Raw genomic sequence first — 20,359 nt, 5'->3', positions numbered from 1 at the left:
GAGCTGATATGCAGACACCATCCTGTAGAGCATGAGCAGGGGGAGAGACTGGCCCATCAACAGAATGCTAAAAACCTCTGCACTCTCCCGGAATAGAAAGATTCCCCCCTAAGCCTGGGGCTGAACCATCCTGCTGATGTGGTCCTGTGCATCCAGAAGGAGCAGCATAAGCAGGGGGGAAGCCCCCTCCTCAGTCAGCACTTCTAGAGCTCCAGCAGAGCACTCCCAAGCCAGGAGTCCTCCAAACTCAGGGTTCTAGAACCGTTGCAAGGATCCGGTCCGTAATAACACATACAGGTGGTGGATGGGAACACATACAGGAGTGCAGGTGGGAGCCCCTGACCCTCTCACTCCCTCTGCTGCTCAGAAATAAACTTTCATGGACCTCATTACCACATCAATTAGGAAATGGCAGAAGGAGGAAAGTTCAACCAAGCTAGCCACCTAATTTGAGACTTTACAGGAAAGAAAATTGAACCTATCGTGATGAAACACACATAACTAAACTGCTCTGTATCTGTTAACCAACAGCACTGATGCTAAATGGCATTGGAAGGTCGGCAATGCGGGCCTAATGAAAGTACTCATGGGATGGGACAGATTGGCAACCTGCAATGCAGAAAGGATGCAATGCAGAAAGTGAGGCTATGTGTCAACTCCAAAGTTACACAAAAATGGAATTCAAAGAGGAACAGATCCTTGGAAGGTCGTTAAGAAGCCTCTTGGGATGCCTGCATCTTGCATGGGAGTGCCTAGGTTCGAGTCCCTGCTCTGCTCTGGATTCCACGCCCTGAGTGGTAGCAAGTGGCAGCTTGAGCAGCTGGAATCCTCGGGACTCCTAGGAGACTTGGACTGAGCTCCCAGCTCCGACCTACCCAGCCCTGGCATTCCAAGGCATTTGGGGAACATGCCAGCAGATGTATGTGTTCTCATTCATTCACATTCTCTCCCTCTATCCCTCCGTAAATAGTAAAAACTGAATGACTTTCAGATCCCTTCACCACCAGAAAGCATTCATAAGCCACTCAACTCCTGGGCCCAGCCATTTCAGTGGAGATACAAATATTTCCAATGTCATTATCTGGAAGGCAAAAGTAATTCCCTGGAGAAACATGAATAGTTTCTACTAAGCCTCATTTCCAGGTTCAAGTCCATAGCAGGTCTTTAACCTGAATACCAACAGATATTTAGCACAGGCTATGGAGCAGTGAATGTGCTTGTGGTTTTTATTAAATGTTGGATTCCAATGTAATCCTTGTGTATTTTAAGGGATGCCCATTTCCAATACATATACAGCAGCTTAAACCACCACACTAGTTAACTAGCTTTTCCCAGGGCCTTTTCTTTGTATCTGGAGCCTACCAGCTTCTCCCAGTTCTTACAGAGAGCATTACACATCATCTTGATCCAGTCACCCCACTGGTCTACAAAACACCATAGTGGTTTGTTTAACAGAAAAAGGGAGGGTGGAAGAAAAGTTTCTACAGCATCCTGCCAATGGTTCAAGAAGGTTCAATGGCCCCTGTGGAGAAAAGTCAGATGTATTGAGTGGGGGCTGCGCTCCCTAGCGGAGTGTGTCCAACCCTGCTCTCTGCCTGATGAACCAACGCCAGAATCAGCACAAGGACCACAAGCAACACTCATTTTCAAAGCACCACACGCCAAGCTGGGCTTTCTGCTAGGACCACGTAAGAGGTCACAGGCGACACCAGTAACCTCTGGCCGATCTTCATTTCCTCACTCCCAACTCCTCTCTAGAGGTCTTATGAGGTAGGAAATTATTGGCTCTGGAGAGAAAAAACTAAAACAGTCTAAATATTGTCTGGCCCAAACCTCATTGTAAAGATGAGAGGGGAGTTCAGAAATGGGTAAGCGACATACCCAGAGTCACAGAGCTCAGGGCAAGTCCCAGGAAACCCTGGCTCCAGGCTGCCAGCCCTGGGCTGTCATCTTCAGATCCTTGGGAGAACATTTGTCTGCTGAATTTAGGGCATGCAATACCCACACCTCAGGAATTCACACTCCCGGGAGAACCGCAAGGCCCTCTGCCTCCTCCTTTTCAGCCCTTGTAGTCCATCCATCTGCATCTGTGAGACAACCAAGCTCTCTGCGAAGATGCACAGAAGACACCCTCTTGGGCTTCTGGAGCTGGAATAATCATGTGAATTATTTACTCAAACTTTACCTTGCAGGTGAGTAAACATCCAGCGATTGAGAGCTTACACAAAGACACACCTCAGGCCAGGGCCCAACTCTCCTTCCTCCCAGTGCAGAGTTCTTCCCCAGACACAGGGCACTGCAGCTGTCTGCTCCCCACAGACCAGCAGACTTGCACTGGTCACAGCAACACTCAAAGTCCTCTTCCAGTGGCGGCCACTGAGCCCCAGCCAAGTACAACACGGGCTGGAGAAACAGAGCGGGAGGTCACAGGTGTGGTGATTAGTCAGGAAAAGGGAAAGCTCCATGGCAAGCAGAACGACTGAGGATGGAACAGAAAGAGGGATGGAGGTGGGGAACACACAGGGCAGGAAAGCAGTTGAAAAGGGGCAGCATCTTGCCCAGAGGTAGACATACCACTTGGGATACCAGCATCCCATATGGGAGTCCCTGGGCTCGCACCCCCCACCCCGTCTCCATTCCAGCTTCCTGCTAAGGCACACTCAGGCAGTGGAGATGGCTCCAGGCCTCCGACTGGGCATCCCTGGCTCCCAGCTTCAGCCTGGCCCTGGCTGTTGCAGGTATCTGGAGAGTGCATCGGCACACAGGAGCATTCTGTCTAGCCTGTCTCCTTGCCTTTCAAACAAATAAAATTAAGAACTTAAAGGAAGCAGGTAAAAAGATGAGCATTAAAGTCCCGCAGGTGTAAGGCTCTGCAGAGGAAACCCCTAAAACCTGCTACTTTCCCTGCAATGCCACCTTCTCCTACAAGGCAGGTGCACATGTCAACTTACTAATTCTCATTTGGTTTATTAAAACAGACTTATTTGAAAGATTCATTTCTGTCCGCTATTTCATTCCCAATGCCTCTGACAGCAGAGTGACAGCAGAGTGACAGCCTCTGACACTGGGGCAGGTTAAGCCAAGGAATGCTACAAGAGTGTCCACATGGGCAGCCGTGTTCAGACCAACTCAGTCACTACCACCATCTCCCAGAGAACACCCGCTCAGGAAGCTGGACTCAGGTGGAGCTGGGACTCCAAGCACTCCCAAGATGGGATGTGGGCATGCATCTCAGTATCAACTGCTGCATCAGATGAGCCAAGTCCGAACACAGCTACATCAGACAGCCCTCGGATACAGTTTCATAAAGCAGAGTTCAACACAAGTATTTCCTCCACTTCAGCCAGTGGGTGGGATTCAATGCTTACACTGGATAGGGCAGTCCAACCCTTGGCTCCCAACCAAGCTGTGCGGATGGGTTTCTCAGCCTTTCACCCAGCAGCAGCCTGGTGGCGGCGTGACCCTGAGACCTCCCAGGAAGGAAATACCACTGACTCAGGTCATGGTCAGTTCCAACGGGGGGGAAAGCTGGCCTAGCCCAGCCAGGCCTGGAACAAGCATCAGTACCTATTGGAGCAACAGGATGTCTAGACTCACTGCAATTCAAAGCATTCATGGCAGGAGTGACACTTGCAGCAGATAGCAGCATGCTTGGACTGCTGAGCCACACACACACACACACACACACACACACACACACACACACACACACACACACGAGTTCCTCTTCTCCACGGCTGCCTGGACTTCTCTACAGGAACTGTTTCAGCCACACAGATCTCTACACCCCATCCCCAACTCCTAAGTCCTTCAAGAAATGTGTTAGATACATGTTCCACCTGTCAGCCACTGCCCTGCTACTCGAGCCAGTTAGCAATCCACAGAGACACTTGTCACTGTCTTTCTGCTTACCTTGTAGCAGCAAAGTACTGAGGAAACAAATGATTATCTTGTCACCTAGAAATACGATCTTGCACTGGGAAAGCCAGTTAAAAAAATTTAGTCCACACGATAGACATTCTTGATTTAACAGGATTTTAGATCAAGAGCTTGGGGAGGGGGCAGCAGGATAGATCAACAGTGTGGATGAAGACCACAATTACAGCGATGTAAACATTTCCCACAGAAAGCTCCCAGGAGGCTCCTGCCCAGTTTGTGAGGGACAAGTGCCTGGAGCCAAAGAATATTAATTCTCCCATTTCCCATAGGACATCTCCCTTTCTTTGGTCTGCCAGCTCCGCGACATCCTCTCCAGATATTCACCGCTCCTGGGACTGTGGATCTGAGTCCTAGAAGACAGGTCAAGGCTGATGAGCTCTCAGAAGTCAGCATGGCATCTCAATCTGATGTGCACCACCATGACTGGCACTTGTCTCTTTTCAGAGATAAAAGCAGCAGCAGAAATTCCCCAAAGATGATGATAACAGAGGCTGGCAAGTAAAGCCACTGCAACACGGGGTATTCCAGTTGTGCCAGTTTCCACCCAGATCCCCAACAAAGGCAGAAAAAGCAGAAGATGGCCCAAGGGCTTGGGCCCCTGCCAACTACATGGAAGACCCAGATGAAGTTGCCGAGTTTGGCTTGGCGCAGCACTGGTTATGACTGCCATCTAGGGAAGGAACCAGCGGGTTGAGACTCCCTAGCTCAATCTCTAACTTGTGGTGGTTGTGCAACCCTTTCACTTGGCAGAAGAGGAAACTGAGGCACAAAAGAGGATGCAATTCTTCCAGCAGAGTTAGGCCAACTGATGTCCTCGGGATTTGCCCTGCTGAAAAGCAAGGGTCTAAGGAAGGACCAACTGCATCAAAAGGCACAGTTTACATGACAACATTCTGGCACTGGATTGTCCCCTCCCTTCTAAAAGAAAAGCCTCTAGGCCATACAAGAAATAGGCAAGAACAGATGGGACACTGTCCCATGAGACAGCTTCAACTGTTCCTCCTCCACAATGAGTCTACCTAAACCAGGTGAGTGCACTAAGCCACTCTCCCCTCAACAATTCAGCAACAAAATCCCTACAGCACTTTATCCAGCATCCTTCCAGGCAACATTTTGTTTCATTCTCACAACTACTCATTTTTCAAGGAAAGAAACTTGGGACTACAGAAGTTTGGTCCAAGAACCACAGCTGGTAAACAGCAGGGTTGGAAGCTTAGCCTACGTCTCCCATCTCCATAATCAGCATACCTTCCCCTGCACTCTCTCCACCCTGTGTTAATGACAAGAAGCCAAACACAACAGCAGACCAAAGGGCTGACAGAACCACTCCCTCAGGCAGCTAAACAATGACTGAATTCCTTGCTGGAACCCAACACAGACCCTGCCTCCCCAGAACTTGGGAACTGTGGATAGTCAGGACAGACTGTGACCTCCCGTTCCTCCTGAGTGGACTCAACCCCGGGCTGTCCCAAGGAGCTCTGGGCTGTTCACGCGATCCACCATGGTATGGCTGCAGCCGAAGCTGTCAGGGCATTTGGCTCTGGATGACACATGCCAGCTGTGCAGGGCGGTTCCCTTCAAGGAAGCTCCCACACACTCCATCCCTGAGCTGCACAGGGGCCGGCTAATCTAACCAAGTTCCCAGAACTTGTAAGGCAACTTCAAAGAAGGCCCCCGAGAGCTACATGCACTGCACAAGGCTTTGCAAAAAACTCGCTGCAAGCTAACGTGGAGGTTCCTTCTGGTGAGCAAAGCTGAGAGAATGTCAAAGGAATTTTTACCACTGGCACCGTATTGCTTTCATAGTACTCTTCAGAACTAGATCAAACTGGAAGTGCAGGATTGTAGCTTACACTGGAAAACCATAAAAGCAAAATGAGAAACATTGGATGACATCAGCTAGTAACAGAAGAAAACTACTTTTAAGGAATTCAACAAGAGCTTTAACCGCACTGATCCAGAGATGAGACTCTGACGATGTCTAACAGTAGAGTAGTTTACAGATTGTATGGAAATTGCTCTAAACTGCAAGAGAAAAAAAGTTTTTGAAGCACAAATTGTATTTAGCACTCACTCTGTACTAAGCATCTTCATGTATTTTATCCTAATAACCATGAAGAAAAAACTGCATCCCAGAAACAGACACTCAGAAAAGCTTCACCGCATCATATAACTCCCGGCTACCAACTCTTGGGATGCGTGGCAGAAGGACCACGCTGGAGGCAGAGGAGCTCTGGGCAAGAAGCCATCACTGCATGGCCTAGGACCACCTGTAGCTGTGACAAGAGTACACAGGTGATGGGAAGCTCTGGCAACCTTCTTGGGTTTGTGTCTCACATGGATTAGTTACACATCACCCTGGGGATCTAATGTACACACAACACTGTTTTCCATAGTCAAAGATGAAACTGACATGCCACTGTTATGAGCACAGAAATGTTTTCACATCCTGATGTCGAGTTTGCACTGATCTATCCATTTATCTTCCAGCCCTCCTCACCATTCTTTTTTTTTATCCATTTATCTGTTAACTTTTGAAATAATTACAGAGACAGAAGGAGAGGGAAAAAAGGGGGTGGGGAGGATCTTCCAACCACTGGGTCACTCCCCAAATGGCTGCAACAACCAGAGCTGGACCAGACAGAAGCCAGGAAGCCAGCAGCTTCTTCCTGGTCTCCCACATGGGTATAGGAGCCCAAGCACTTGTGCCACCATCTGCTGCTTTCCCAGGCACATTATCAGTGAGCTGGACTCAAAGCGGAGCAGCCAGAACTTGAACCAGTGTCCATACAGATGCTGGCACTGCAGCAGAGCCTTACTGCACCGTGCCGTGGGGCCAGCCCTGAAGGCTGCATGTGAGAGATAACTGATGGGTGGCAGTAGAGGCACTCCCTGGGAACATGCCAGAGAAGCCCTGCATTGTCCACAGTGTGAGCTAGCCCTCAACTCCACATTCACTGCCACCAGCTTCCAAGAGCCAAGTCCTCTCACGTGCCTAAGGGCTGAAGCACAATTTACGGGCAGGCGCTGAGGCACAGGAAGGTAAGCCAGTGGTTGGGCTGCCAGCGTCTCACATCAGAGGGCCTGTTTACCAGCTCTGTTCTTGGACGTGGAGGGCCAGCTACTCTATGTGCTCTGATCCAGCTTCCTGCTAAGGCACCCGAGAGGCAGTGGATGAAGAACCAAGAACGTGGCTTGCTGTGCCCTAGCAGCAGACCTGGAGGGAGTACGGGGCTGCTGTGCAGTCCTGTCCCCACCCGCACCCCCACTTGGCTACTACAGGCATTCGGGGGTGGATTAGTAAGTGGAGGATCTTTCTCACTCACTGTCTCCCTTTCAAAACAATTTTTAAGAAGCACAATTTGGACTTAGAAGTAGTCAACTCTTACGAAGTTTTCATTAATGCAGAGGAAATTACTGCCAATGCTTCCCATGCACTACGCGTTCAGCAGTCCTCATACCCACTGCCCCTCCTGCTCGGCACTGTTGCGATCTGTACTTCACATACAAAGACACTGATCTAAGGCAAGCACGGAAGGTCAAAACTTACAAAGCAGAAATAAAGCAGCCCAACGGAGCCATACAGACCCAGAGCTAGTGCGTGGAAGCATATTCTGTGGGAGGCAGCCAACTATTTTCTCTGTCCTTCATTGCTCAAGTTATGAAATACATAAATGAAGGAGGCAAATTCATATACTGATGGACTAAAATAAACTGCTAGAAGAATGAACCAGAAGTCTAAGGCAAGAATGCCAACTTAACCAATACACACACACACACACACACACACACACACACACACACACACACACACCACACCACACCTGTTACAAGCAGCTCCAGCTCACCACTCTGCAAGTTCCTACACCGGGGTTCTCACTGGGTCCTGGATGTTTGAGACTCCTTCCCCTGCAGCAACTCAAGAATGCAAAGAGTGCTTATGAATTAGGTTTATGCCCCCTGGGACACCGGTGAACTCACTGGAGCTCTGCACTTCTGTGTGCCTGGTGAACATTGAAATAGAAAGACCTTCCCAGACTGAAGTTGGGAGCCGAAATCCCCTGAGCTCCAGAAAAGCACGCCCTGTCCTTCTTCTAAGTAACTGCTGGCCTTTGAAACTGCAAACCTGACACTGACTTCTAAGACAATCACTGCTCCACACTGCCAGCGCAGCCCACTCCCCTCTCACAGCCGTGTCCCACTGCAGGCAGGAGACTAAGTGGACACCACCAGAGGACTCCAAATGACCAAGCCCCAGCTGCTGAGCTTCTAGTGCTCAGACGAAGTTCCACAAAGGGTAGCAGAAAGGGCATATTAGGTCTGAGAGCGTCAAACCACATCTGATCATCAAAAGCTCTACTCCTCTCACCTTGTTCAAACACCACAGACCCAGGAAAGAGCAAACTCCTTCGCTTTCATCATCCCTTCATTTAAAAACAGCATGTGTGAGTACTCACGGCCCAAAGTTTCTCCCTAACTTCTTACAACGCTTTTCATCTGAAACAGTTTTTCAAACTCCAAGGGACCGCTTAGTCGCTGCCTGGGATCACACAAAGCTGAAACACGCAATCCCAATTACCTCCGTCAATGAAGCCTGCCCAACGGCTCACTCCAAGCCCGAACGGCATTCCCCCTGTTCCATCTGCTCAGCAAACTTTCATCTTCTGCACAAATCCTCTTCACGTACTTCTAAGGCTGCTTCGCTTGCGAACACAAACTACACTCCTGCGGGCTCCGCAGGGAGAATCTCCCAGAACACCGCCACCACATCCCGCGGGCTGAGGGAGAGGCCCTGGGGGAGAAGCTGGAGGAGGACTCCCCTTTTCCAGCCGCCCCTCTCCACAGGCAGCTTCCCTCCAAGAGACTTGCTTCAAAAGTCCAGACCCAGTGAAGTCACACATGACCTCACAAACAGCCAGCTTAACTCTTTAAAAGCCAGGGGCCAGCTGACAGCAGGGGGAAAAGGCAGCTGCCTTAGTTCATCTGCAGCAGTGGCTGTTTAAGCAGGGAAAAAAAAAAACTGTGGGCAACACCGTTCGAAAACAGAAAGTGACCTCAGCATTGCTTTTCTGATCGCACAGAAGTGATCTGTAACAGTCCTTAGAACACTATTTTCCCAGTACGACACGGGGGGCCCTCAAGGAATGACTGAAATAGCCAACCAGATCGATCTGATTGGCTCAATTACACACAGTTCAGCTCTGGTAATTTCAAGCTTCATCTTCTGACTTCTGTTTTTCTAGTTACATTTCTAGTTTTATTTCTGTTTGTGTGCTGTGGCTGATGCAAAATATTCATTGCCCTGTTGTTCAGTTCCTGCTGCCAATGGCCAGACGTGGACCCGTGGACCTGCAGACAGGCTCTCCCAGCTGTCAGAGAGCTGGCAATTGCCCTGCCCGCTGCCCTGCCCGGATACCCAGAGCCACCCTCCAGAGTTGTGATCTGAGAGCAGCCACAGCCGCCAGACCTGACCAATGGATGCCAGAGTCTGCATCCCTCCCTCTGCAGGGAAAGGAGGCCACTTTCCTTACCTTTAGGGCTTCCAGGAGAAATTGTCCTTTGGCCTTAGGCTCCTTTTGTTATGGTAATCATGAGGATCAGTAGGGAAGAATTGAAAGTTACTTTTTAAAAGTAATAGGTGAAAGTATACACCTTTGCAAAAAAAATAACCATTCAAGAATGTCCCGACTCACCAGAAGCCGGGTCATACTAACCAGGCAGAGATTATATGCATAAATACGTATACACATGTGACTACCCAGCCTGCGCAGCTCTAATTGTGCACAACTTATATCAGAATGTCATTTTGTAAGACTGCTTGAGATTAACAAGTCACAGCCAAAATACTCAAAGATGGGAAAGCAACTTCAAGCAAACGACTTCAATTGAATCCATCAACAAGGATGGATTTCACATGTTGAGCAAAGAAATAAGAAGCATTACAAAAGGAAACAACACTTTTATAAAACCTCAAAAATAACGGACATAGCCCTGCCAAGTGTTGACTGATGCACACCCAACTAGCAAGGATAAAGGGTGAACAAGGACCGCCCGGGGAAGGGCTGCGAGGAGATGGAGCAGAGGGCTTCCCAGGAGTTTGTAATTTACCTGGCGGTAAGAACACAGGTGCTTAGTAATTCTACTCTTGTATGTCTAAAATCCGGAGGAAGTTTGGAAAACTCAAGTGCACAATGGCTGCTCTTCTGAACGGAGCGGTCGCTCCGAGATGAACAGGAGAGCAAGCAAGGGAGGAGTAACTGCCTCCGCTCCCAAGTCCACTGCCCAAAACCACACAGACACACTATTCCGCACCAGCACGGCTCACTTCATCCACACAGGCCTTCTCCCCCGCTCCCCACACAATCACCGCACAGGTCCGCCTCCTTCCTCAAATCCCACCTAAGAAAGCAACACCTCCACAAGGACCTCCTCCGTGACTCCCTGAGCCACGATGGCCCCAGTCTCCGAACTTCCAGGCCCGAGTCCCCTGGCTGCATGCTCCAGGTCCTTGGGAAGTGAGCGCAGTGGCCTTCCCAGTAGGCGACACCTTAACATTCCATCACCACCTTCATTCCACAAAATCGGAGGGCCCAGGATGGCTGGCCACCGAAGCTCAGAGCTGGCACCGGAGGAAGCCGTGGACTTAGCTCTGCATCTAAATATAACCCTACACAATAAATTCTGAAACAAGTGCCGTCTGTGAACTTCCACGCCTTGGTTTCACAATAACTACTCAATACTCCTTATTTCCTCTGTCGTGGTCGTTTGTAATATTACCCTTGGCAAGAAAAATGTCACCTTGCTTACGCTGAGGTGAGGCTGTTAAACATGGTAATCCTGAACACAGTATGGCAAAACATCATTCAAACTCCTCACCTTTAAGTCGCCTAAAGCTCTCGGGATTACTAGTATACACACTGAGCAGCTTCACTGCAGCTTAGCCCAGTCCCTGTTTCTGGTGACTTTGGACAACAGTGTGAGGATTGTTGCTCCTGATATAATAGCCAGCATCGAAATCACTAAGTACAGTAAGTCATTACCCCTTTGCCCAGGTAAGGAATATAGGAGGTCAAGAGAGCATTCACTCGAAGTTCAGCCAAAGCACCGTGACCCGAGAACTCTCTTCCCCTCAAACCATTTTACTTCCTAGCAAGAAACTCAACTAACTTCTGCATTTCTAAAGAAGAGATGGGCCTCCTATGACCACAGCAGAAACAGCACAGGCCCCTTCCAGACTTGTACTCAACGCGCTTCCACGTACCTTTGAGCAGCGTCCTCAGCATCCCAAGCACAGGTCTGCATCCCCGGGAACAAGGCCTGTGGCCCTGCAAACGAGGCCTGCTTTTATTCAGCTTCCCATTCCGGTACTAATCAGTTTCCAGTGAGTGCTTCGCACACCTGATGGTAAGTAAGAAACACCTGTACCTATCTTGGTCTTTAAAGATCGCAGTTTGCTTTGATTCAGGAATAAAACCATGGCTGCATCATCCCAACCAATTAGGACAGTATCCACCAGGCAGGTTTTCCTTCAGTTATTGGTCTCCTTGTCTTACATTTCCAAGATCCTTCATCACCTGTAGTCTTCTTGCTTGATTAAATATTTTCTGCAGGGGGGTGGTGTTAACGGCTTAATAGGCTAAATCTCAGAAGGCGGTGAAGGTTTGAATACCATTTTCAACGCACCTCCCTATTTATGACTTGGGAAAGCAAAGGAAGATGCCCCAAGTTCTTGGACCCTGCATCCACATAAGAGTCACGGAAGAAGCTCCTGGCTGCTGGCTTTAGATCAGCCCAGCCCCAGCCACTGCGGCCATTTGGGGAGTGAACCAGTGGGTGGGTGGAAACTTTCTCTAATTCTGCCTTTCAAGTAAAAAATAAAAGACAATCTGGGGAGTTAGCCTTGTACTGAGTTCTTTGACCAACACCCAGGAACCACCTCTGTTTTCAGATTAAGCCACAAATTAGAAAGCTTTTGGCTGTTTCTAAACTTGCACCCTCTCTTGAAGTCATCACCAATGTGTACAAGAGGAGCAAAGCAACAGAGCTCAAGATGCCAAACCAGGGTTATTCAGGGGCGGCAGAACGGACAGCAACAGCCAGAGCTCCACAGCCCTGCCCTGGGGTCCCTGAGGATCCCCACGTCTTCCATCAGGAGGCACACACACAGAGGCTGCCAGTCTGCAGGGCACGACAGCTGCAAGCCCCAGGTGCTCTGCCTGGGAGCCGCTTGTAAGCCACCCTGGCCTCTTGGAGTGTCCTTGCTCCACACTGTTAACCTCATCTCTAAAAGCAGACTCCACGGTTTCTCCAGGGGCCTCAGTCTCCCCTCCCCTCTCCTCGCACTCAACCCTGTGTCCAACCCCTGTCCTGCTGACGGTCCCTTGATCTGGGAGCTGGCTTGAGGTCTCCCCATGCAGCCTCAGCCACACAGGAGCAGTGTAGTTGGCCCTCTGTATCTGCCAGCTACACTTTTGTGGATTCAATGTTTGAAAATAAAAATCATGTTTCTGCTGAATGTGTTTCCCCCTTATCACTGTTCCTTTAAGAACACAGTTTAACCTCTATTGACATGGCATTGCTTCCTTGTACAGGGTGTTAGAAGCTCTCTGGAGACGATCATAAGCACACAGGAGGACGTGATAGGTGCAGGTCACACGTGGCAACTATTCCATGTGACACACAGGATTCATCTGGATCTGTGTGCAGTCCAGGAGGCACTTTCTGCACACAGGCAGGGACCCTGCCTTCACGCCTTTACCAGATCCTTGTGCCTTTTGCTTCACGCCTGGCTTTTCTCAGCAATTCTCTTCTTGGTCCTTAGACGGTTACTCAGACCACTGCCAAACCCATGGTGGATTAAGACGCATGCTCACAAATTAGAAGGCAGCAAATTCTTTCCACAAATCGGGAATACATGGGAAAGCCGAGTTCCATTTTACCATTAAGAGAGCAGAAGTTACAAGAATGGAGGCCACCTGCCCGAGATGAAACTGGCAGTCACCGTCCACAGGACACTGCACATGTCGGGAAGGGAGTGATCTGTGCAAGTCCAAACAGATGCCTGAGAAGGTGCAGCCTGGAGAGGTGCAGCTGCAGGCAGCTCCGAGGCTGACGGGGCCGGAGTGCAGGCACAGTACCAGCAGGATGCCCGCTGTCCACAGCTCTGTGGCATCCAGAGGCACCCGAGTAACTTCACAGGCTCCTCCTTCCTTTACAAGACAGGGATTATAAGTGTTCTTTACAGCTGGACACGCCTTATTCACCGTGACACACCTAAGGAACCAGGGCGGGTCTGAAACCCAAGCCCTGGAATAACTGGCTGGGAACTCAGCAAAGCCTCAGCTCCGTCATCACTGAACAGGAACTCCTCCTCCCTTCGGGTAAAACAGAGCAAACCACACCCCAGCAGCACAACTATTCAAGGGAGCTAGCAAGAAGACACTGAAGAACCTCTATGGCCACAGCACACATTCTAACACCTGGAGAAATTACCCAGGGCAGCGGGGCTCTGGGGCCAGGCAGGTCTTCCAGGATGTCACGGAGCCACGGCACTGCCCTCTGCCACTAGCTCACTGACAGCATTTTACTTCCAGACCTCTATATCTGCACTCTAAAATGCCTTCCGTTTTAAAGGGGGCTACTGGGGAAATGTTTGCAATTACACTTCAACAAACTTCTGCGTTCCTGCTATTTCAAGAGACACCATGGAAAGACCAGTGAGGAAGAAGCGGGGTGGGGTCCAAACTCCAGGACTGTCGGGGCAGAAGCAGAAACCCAGCTGGCAGAGAGTAGCAGCAATTCAGATGCAGGCAATTCAAGCTGGGTGGAGTCCCTGCTGCCTCTTACTCTCCCAGGCACACCAGCTGCACTCAGATACAATTCACCCCTCCCGACTCCTGCGTATCCTAAGTGCCGCCTGAAAGAAAAAAACTAGCAAGTTGAGATAGAAAATATAGCCCTTACCCAAAAAGGTCAAGTTCAGAAAGCAGTTCCACGTGGTTTTCAAAAACCCAGAGAGAAGCAAGCTCCTGCCACATCACCGCATTCACCATCTCTCTTCTCATCCCTGTCTGAAACCGGGCGCCACAGAAATGGACACTGTTCATCTCTGATAACGGGCACCAGCACGACACCTGTGCCTCCCAGTCCGCAGGTCAGAACTTACACAGTGGAGCTGTGGTCGTCGGCTGACAGGCCAGCGAGGCAGAAGCACCCGGACACAAAGGAACCCATTGGAACACGTGTAACTCTAAGTCTCTAATTATCCTTTCTAATTTGGGAGCCATGTGACCGGCCTTCACACAGCACCGCCGAGCTCCTGTCAGCCCTCTGTGGCTGGACCACAACGAGGGTGGGGGGAGAGGCTCCTCTGGACTCGTCCCTTTCAGTCCAGGGGCTGCATCCCCCGGGTTACTGCTGCCGCCTGCTGACGGCGGCGCCCTGGCAGCCTCAGCCAGCGCACCTGCGGGAAGAAACACTTCCAGTGCATGTTGACCCTGGCATTTTTAAGAGGCTTTTCTACCTTCCAAAGAGTGACCTACTTCCTATCACAAAGACTCTTAATATTTTATGAACAGCGAGACCAGAATTTTTTTTTTAATGTCCTTCCCAACCTGGTCCTAGAATAGTGCAGATTTATAATATTTTTCCCTGACTCTGGGCGGGGGCAACAAGGAGAAGCTAACTTCCTCCGGCCACCCAGCGGAGATGGGGAGGTGATCCCAACTTGTCAAAGCTCCACTGGACCCCGATCACCTCCGCCTCTCTAAAGAAGCAATGCAGCGGAACAAGCTCGTCTTGCGCCCACATAAATCACTGTCCAGTACTGCCCTGGGGACAAGCCTTAGTGACCACGCGCAGCAGCTGCTGAGAACACGACTGGGCATGGAAATACACACAGACAACGCCAGAACACACACATCTGTGTCCGCCTAGACAATATCCAGTCATGTTCTCGGCTCTATCGCAGTGCCATTTGGGTAAGTGAGGTGAGGGTCCAGTATGGTGCCACTCAGTGACGGCATGGGCTCTGGGGGGCCTGACCTCCTGGTTCAAGTGCCAGCTGTGCCACCTCCCCTCTGTGAGACCTCAGGCGACTTACCTAGGCACCCTGGGTCTCGGTGTCCTTTCCTCCTCCTAGCTTAACAGGTGAATCAAGGACCATGTGTTCACCAGACAAATCATACACAGGGGCTCTACGGAACATCAAGTTTGATGACTAGTTCACCTTACACACAGTAAACTCAAAGCCTCACCAGGGATGGGCTTATCCCCTTGGTCCGTATCTACCAAGGAGCGCAGAAGCAGAAGCAGGAAGCGCTCCTGGGTGCTACCCTGCCCTGTGCTCGGTGCCTGGCACAGGGGCCCCAGCCCAGCCCAGCCAACTACCAGGAGAAGCCAGTGAACTGAGAAGGAATGCTAGACGCGTATGCTAGCGTGATCAGCCACTAGGGAACCATGTGCCACACTCCTAAACCGGAACACAGACTGTGCAGTAAAATGAGGTCAGCTAAGGCCTCTCTCAACCTGGAGGGGGCCATCATTCCCCAGCCTGTAACACTGACACAACCGTTCTGCGGCTGCAGCTTCTTTACTCCTTTCTGCACCAGAAAGGCACAAGAGGACAAAGACAACCATCCACATTTCCCTCAGTGACTTCACAATTTCAGAGAATCACTAACTGCTCTTAACTTTTTGGTTAGCCCTGATGAACCAGACAGACATCTCAAAACAAAGAAACCACTTAGCATCTTACGCCGATGCAAAGAACACCCACTCGGTGGTGGCACTAGAGGGACAGGGACAGCCACCGGTCAGGAATCCCGAGGCAGGGGTTTAGGGAAGCACAGAGCTGGGCAAGAACCTGGATGGGCTCATCTTGAAGACACGGAAGTTTCAGCTTCTATGGTGGGGCCAGATCTTCTTGTTTGACTATGCAGGGGGTACAACTGACACTTGATCTTGAGACTTCCTAAATTTGAGAAGCTAAAATGCAACAGCCCACACCAGAGCCCTCTTACTGACTTAACACTAACAGCTGTTGGCCCAAATGATGACAAGTTCCAGTCTAGCCATGCAGGCTGTGCATCTCATAAGCCTTTCACCTGTCCCGGCTTGCTGATGGTCACCTGTTCTCTTTATTCACAAATCCTCCCCGCGGCTTCTGCAGCCCCAACTGTCAGAATGATGTTTGGTCTATCACAGAAACAGCTGCCATCCATCCTGGAAAGCTGGGCAGGAATTCCAGGGAAATGAACTGCATGGCAGCACCATGGCACTTCCCCACGAAAGAGATGATTGCAAAGGAAAAGGAGTGGAATGACCCCTTCAAATGTGGGAGTCCCCTCCGCCCCAACTCAGGGCACAGCAGCCCTTTCAGGCACCCACACTCTCAGGGACGACACCCCCTCCTCAGTCCCAGTTAGACACACAGGAAGTCTAACGGGGAGCTTCTAAGCCAAGCGTTCTGCTCCATTAGCTGCAGCCCCTCAGTTGTCAAAGGCACTGGGCTGAGACCTTTTTTAACCCTTCAAGTCTCACACGGTGCAAATAAATCAGATCATTTCAGAGAGAATATACATCACTTGGCCAAGAATCCAGACCACGAGGCTGTTGCCTTCTGTCCCTGGCATCACTTTGCTAGGATCCCGTGAGGCCAGCAACAACACGTCCATCTCACACGGACACACAGCCACGGCGTCAGGACACATCAGTCCTGAGTTTGACACTCAATGGAAATGCTTAACACAGACTGCTCAAACAGAGACATTCACCGGAAACCAATCAAGTGAATACTGACATTTTTTTAAAGGCATTGACTTTTTTTTAATTCAACTTTAATGACCAGAATGACTTAAATATTAGAGCAGAGAGAGAGAGAGAGAGAGTATTTAAAGGTTTGACCAACGTATTAGCCAGGTCATGCCATTGTGCAATCCGATTTCTCCTGCACAGTCTGAAAAACAAAAAGCCAGACGAAACAGGACCTCAGAGACCAGCGGCTGAACGAGACTCTGGCAACCCTCTGATCCAACGCCCTCAAGGTACAAGGAAGGAAGGGACCCGTGACCAAGCCAGGGCAGGAGCGGCGCTGAGCGCCCCCTGTTCTTCCCGCAGCCCCGTGGTACTGCCATGAAAGCTGTGTCATCGGCGCTAACACCTACTCCTCACCCACCAGGATCCATTCTGCTTCCAATTCCCATATGGAACCTAAGACAGAGCCCGGAATAGAAAGACCACATGTGGCACAAGGCTGGGCTGCAGCCCGCCTGCCCCTAACGCCCAAGCGGCTTTCCACTGACATGGCTTGCTTAGAGCCGCGTGAAGCAGTCAAATGCTTTTTCACCATGTAGTTCACACACAGGTTTTCCGAAGACAGAATGCCGCCAGAACAACCAGCATGAAGCCGGTGAGAAGAAAACCATTTACCTTCGCCAGAAAGCCAGCCCTGGGGTGCCGTCCAGCGAGCCACAGTCGCTGCTGTCACTCAGTCCGTCGGCTGAGCCGCCAGGAGGACCCATCATGATTCCGCCATCCGCAGAGACGCTCAGGACATCCTGGGGTCCCCCTGCCGAGGTCCTTTCCAAAAACTGGCCGCCCTCTTTGATGCGCTGCTGTATCATCGGCGTGAGGGGCATTTCGAAGCTGAAGTAGCTATCGGGCTCCGAGTACAAGGTCTCCAGGGACTCTGCACTGTAGTACAGAGAAGTGTTGTCCAGGATGGTTTCAAACTGGGAGCTGTACACATCCGTGGAATCCTCTGTATAGCCAAGCCCAAGGACATCATCGTCTCCCCCGACCGCGTGCTCCTCTTGGTCAAGGATCCTGGAGAATTAAGAGTGGAGAACTTCAATATTACGTTATCCATTTCTTCTTATTTTTTATCCTTCAGTCCTATAAAAAATATAACATTTTGTAGCTCTAATTCTTATATTCATTGAGGTGATGTCTTCGTAACACTTGGAAAACATAAAACATACTCAGTTTGAAAAACTCTTAGGATACATGTGCTATGAAACTATAAACAAAGTTTTATACTAGAATCCTAGTCTGTGAATATCTCTAGTCCGTTAAGTATTTGAATTTTAAAAGTCCCAGGTAGGCAATTCTGCTCCAAGAATTCAAATTATTTACTGTTACCATCATCCTTAATTATAAAAGAGGCAAGCATGTCATGTGACCTCGATACAGGAAACTTCCAGTAAAAATGCACGAAACTTTCGTCAGTCTATTAATAATTTCTGACTAAAGTTAAATCAAACGTCCTCAGGAGGGTGACTTTATTTGGATCCAGGTCTGCCCTCTGCTGACCACAAGGCAGAACTGCAGAAAGGTTTCAGGTCCAAAATAAGACCACAATGACTGACTTAAGGGAGAAAAAAATAAAAAGGCCAAGACATGTATATTGCAAGACTATGAGAACCAGTAACAACTTAAAAAGTTAACATACAGGAGCCAGGCACTAATTTTGACACAAAAACGTGAAGACAGCATTGTATGGTTAGTCTACAATCACGGGCCTAAGAGGAGGCTTGCCTTCCCTTTATGCTGGTAGATTTCAGAAATACAGGGAAAGTTGGTAAGATAATATAAGCTGACAAGTTTACTGACAAATCTGGAACTTTCTGGAAGAAGGGATTCATATCTGAGTCCCGTGGAATACTAGAATTACAGTCAGCTACGGATGTTCTGAGAGAGCCTAAGGGACAACTTCACAACAGCACCTCGATATCTTAACAAGTTGGAAGGACCCTGAGAAGCGTCTCGCTTATGGCAAGCTCTGGATCATTCTAGGCTAGGCAGGATCTAGCAGACAGCAGGTGGTCCCCAAAGCTCACCTTTCCTTGTCTCTCTCAGGTTCAGGTGCCTTCTCCAGAGGGTGCTTGTTCTCCTTCAGGAAGACTTCATCCTCTTCACTCTCTACAAGAGGCACGGGGGAGAAGGTCCCCGAGCTCGTGGTGCCAGGTCTCTCTGCAGGAGTTCGCCAGGATCCGTTCCAGTCACGCTCACTCAGGCCGGTGGAGCTGCGCAGAGCAGCAGACGGGGCGAGACGGCTGGGCCCTTTGGCAAGCGTTCTGCCTTCAAGAGATGCTCTCCTTTCCACGGATGTCTCTGAATCAATAGGGTGCCTGCTCTCTCTCCCCTCCCCTGTCCACAGAATCTCTACGCCTTGAAATTCCACGTGTTTGGTCCGGTCTGGGCGTCCTGTGGAGCCCCCATGATCACGTCTCCCAGGATGCTCTCTCCTGATATCAGACTTTGGTCCATTTGAAAAACCACCACTGTGGCCAGAACCGTGGGTCCCCGTGGGTCCCAAACAGGGCGCAGAGCAAGCTGGCTCCTGTGCACAGAGAGCACCCTTCCTCCTACTGTTGCTTGTCAGGGAAATCGCAGCCTGAGTTTCTCCAGTTAACAGGGCAGCCAGGTCTTTCTCGATGTCCAAATAGAAATTTTCCTCGGCTGCTTCTTCGGCTGGGAGAGGTATATGTTGTGTGCTTTCCTGGCCTGCAGGAAAGGGCTTGCAGGCTCTCGAAGCTTTATGGCTGCCTCTGTCCAGCTCCTTCTCCACCTGCTGGATGGAAGGGCTAGAAACCGCATCACTGTCCAGGACCTTTGTAGCCTGGAATGTTTCTGAAACTATTCTGGCTTCTGTGGCTTTCAGAGCTGAAATCAAAGAGTCAATGGGCTGTAAACTTTGTTCCTTGAGGGGACTTGGAGAACAGGTCACTCTGACATCCTCTGGTCCAGTAACACTGTCGGGCCCAGCATGGGGGCCGGCAAGTCGCTGGGCACCCTGCTGGCCCCGGGGGCAGCATGGTAGAGAGTCTGCATCCAGGGAGGCCTTCAGGCCCTCACCGCCTTCCTCCATGGTCCCATATTCCGGAAATTCATTTGTGACATTCGGTGGGAGTAAAGTGCTTCCTCCACGATCACCTGGGAAGAGAGCAGAACAGACACGTGGCTTGTTTTGGACCAGAAGGACCCAGTGTGTGTCAGTAAAAATCATAAACGTGAGACACTCAGGAATACGTACTCAATTCCTTCCTCCCACCACCCCACGACATGTACTTGTCACAGTCTTGCAGGGACCCCTTCCACCGAGCCCACTGGAGTGTGACCATCACAGCGACAGCAGAGGAAGCTACCTGTGACACATGCCATGCTTGCACTGCCTCTGACATGGTCTCAGCCACTGGCATGCAGCCACTGTGCCGTGCTGTGTGCAAAACAAGATTGAAAGGAGGATGCATATCCCATTCCAGATAGCATTAATTTCCAAAATAGCGCCTCAAAGAGTGATATAGGGCCTCACACCAGATAGTCTGATGACCTAGCCAATAATATCTGTGCAGTGCGATCTCTAGGTCAGAATCTTAGGGGAAAAAAATTTATAAAGAGAGAAAAAGAGCGAGCGAGCGAG

General features: G+C 50.1%; 1 protein-coding gene across 5 annotated transcripts in view; it reads right to left on the bottom strand.

The window, feature by feature from the left end:
* The window catches only part of PSD3 (pleckstrin and Sec7 domain containing 3), a 268,216-nt gene that overhangs the window by 176,145 nt on the left and 71,712 nt on the right, over positions 1–20,359 (bottom strand). For 4 of the 5 annotated variants that reach the window (XM_040971307.1, XM_040971308.1, XM_040971310.1 and 1 more), the window contains exons 3-4: positions 18,777–19,872; positions 17,368–17,763 (exon numbers count right to left, since the gene is read on the bottom strand). In XM_040971307.1, the coding sequence (XP_040827241.1) occupies positions 17,368–17,763; positions 18,777–19,872 (1,492 nt within the window). Of the gene's footprint in view, positions 1–17,367; positions 17,764–18,776; positions 19,873–20,359 lie in introns of those variants that run through there. The other variant, XM_040971311.1, reaches the window with a different exon arrangement.

The sequence above is a fragment of the Ochotona curzoniae genome, unplaced genomic scaffold (genome assembly GCF_017591425.1).
Source record: "Ochotona curzoniae isolate NIBS_2020 unplaced genomic scaffold, NIBS_Ocur_1.0 contig_21, whole genome shotgun sequence".
In the NCBI taxonomy this organism is placed as follows: Eukaryota; Metazoa; Chordata; class Mammalia; order Lagomorpha; family Ochotonidae; genus Ochotona; species Ochotona curzoniae.
Note: the sequence above shows the minus strand (reverse complement) of the source record. Positions and strands in the feature narration are given on the sequence as shown.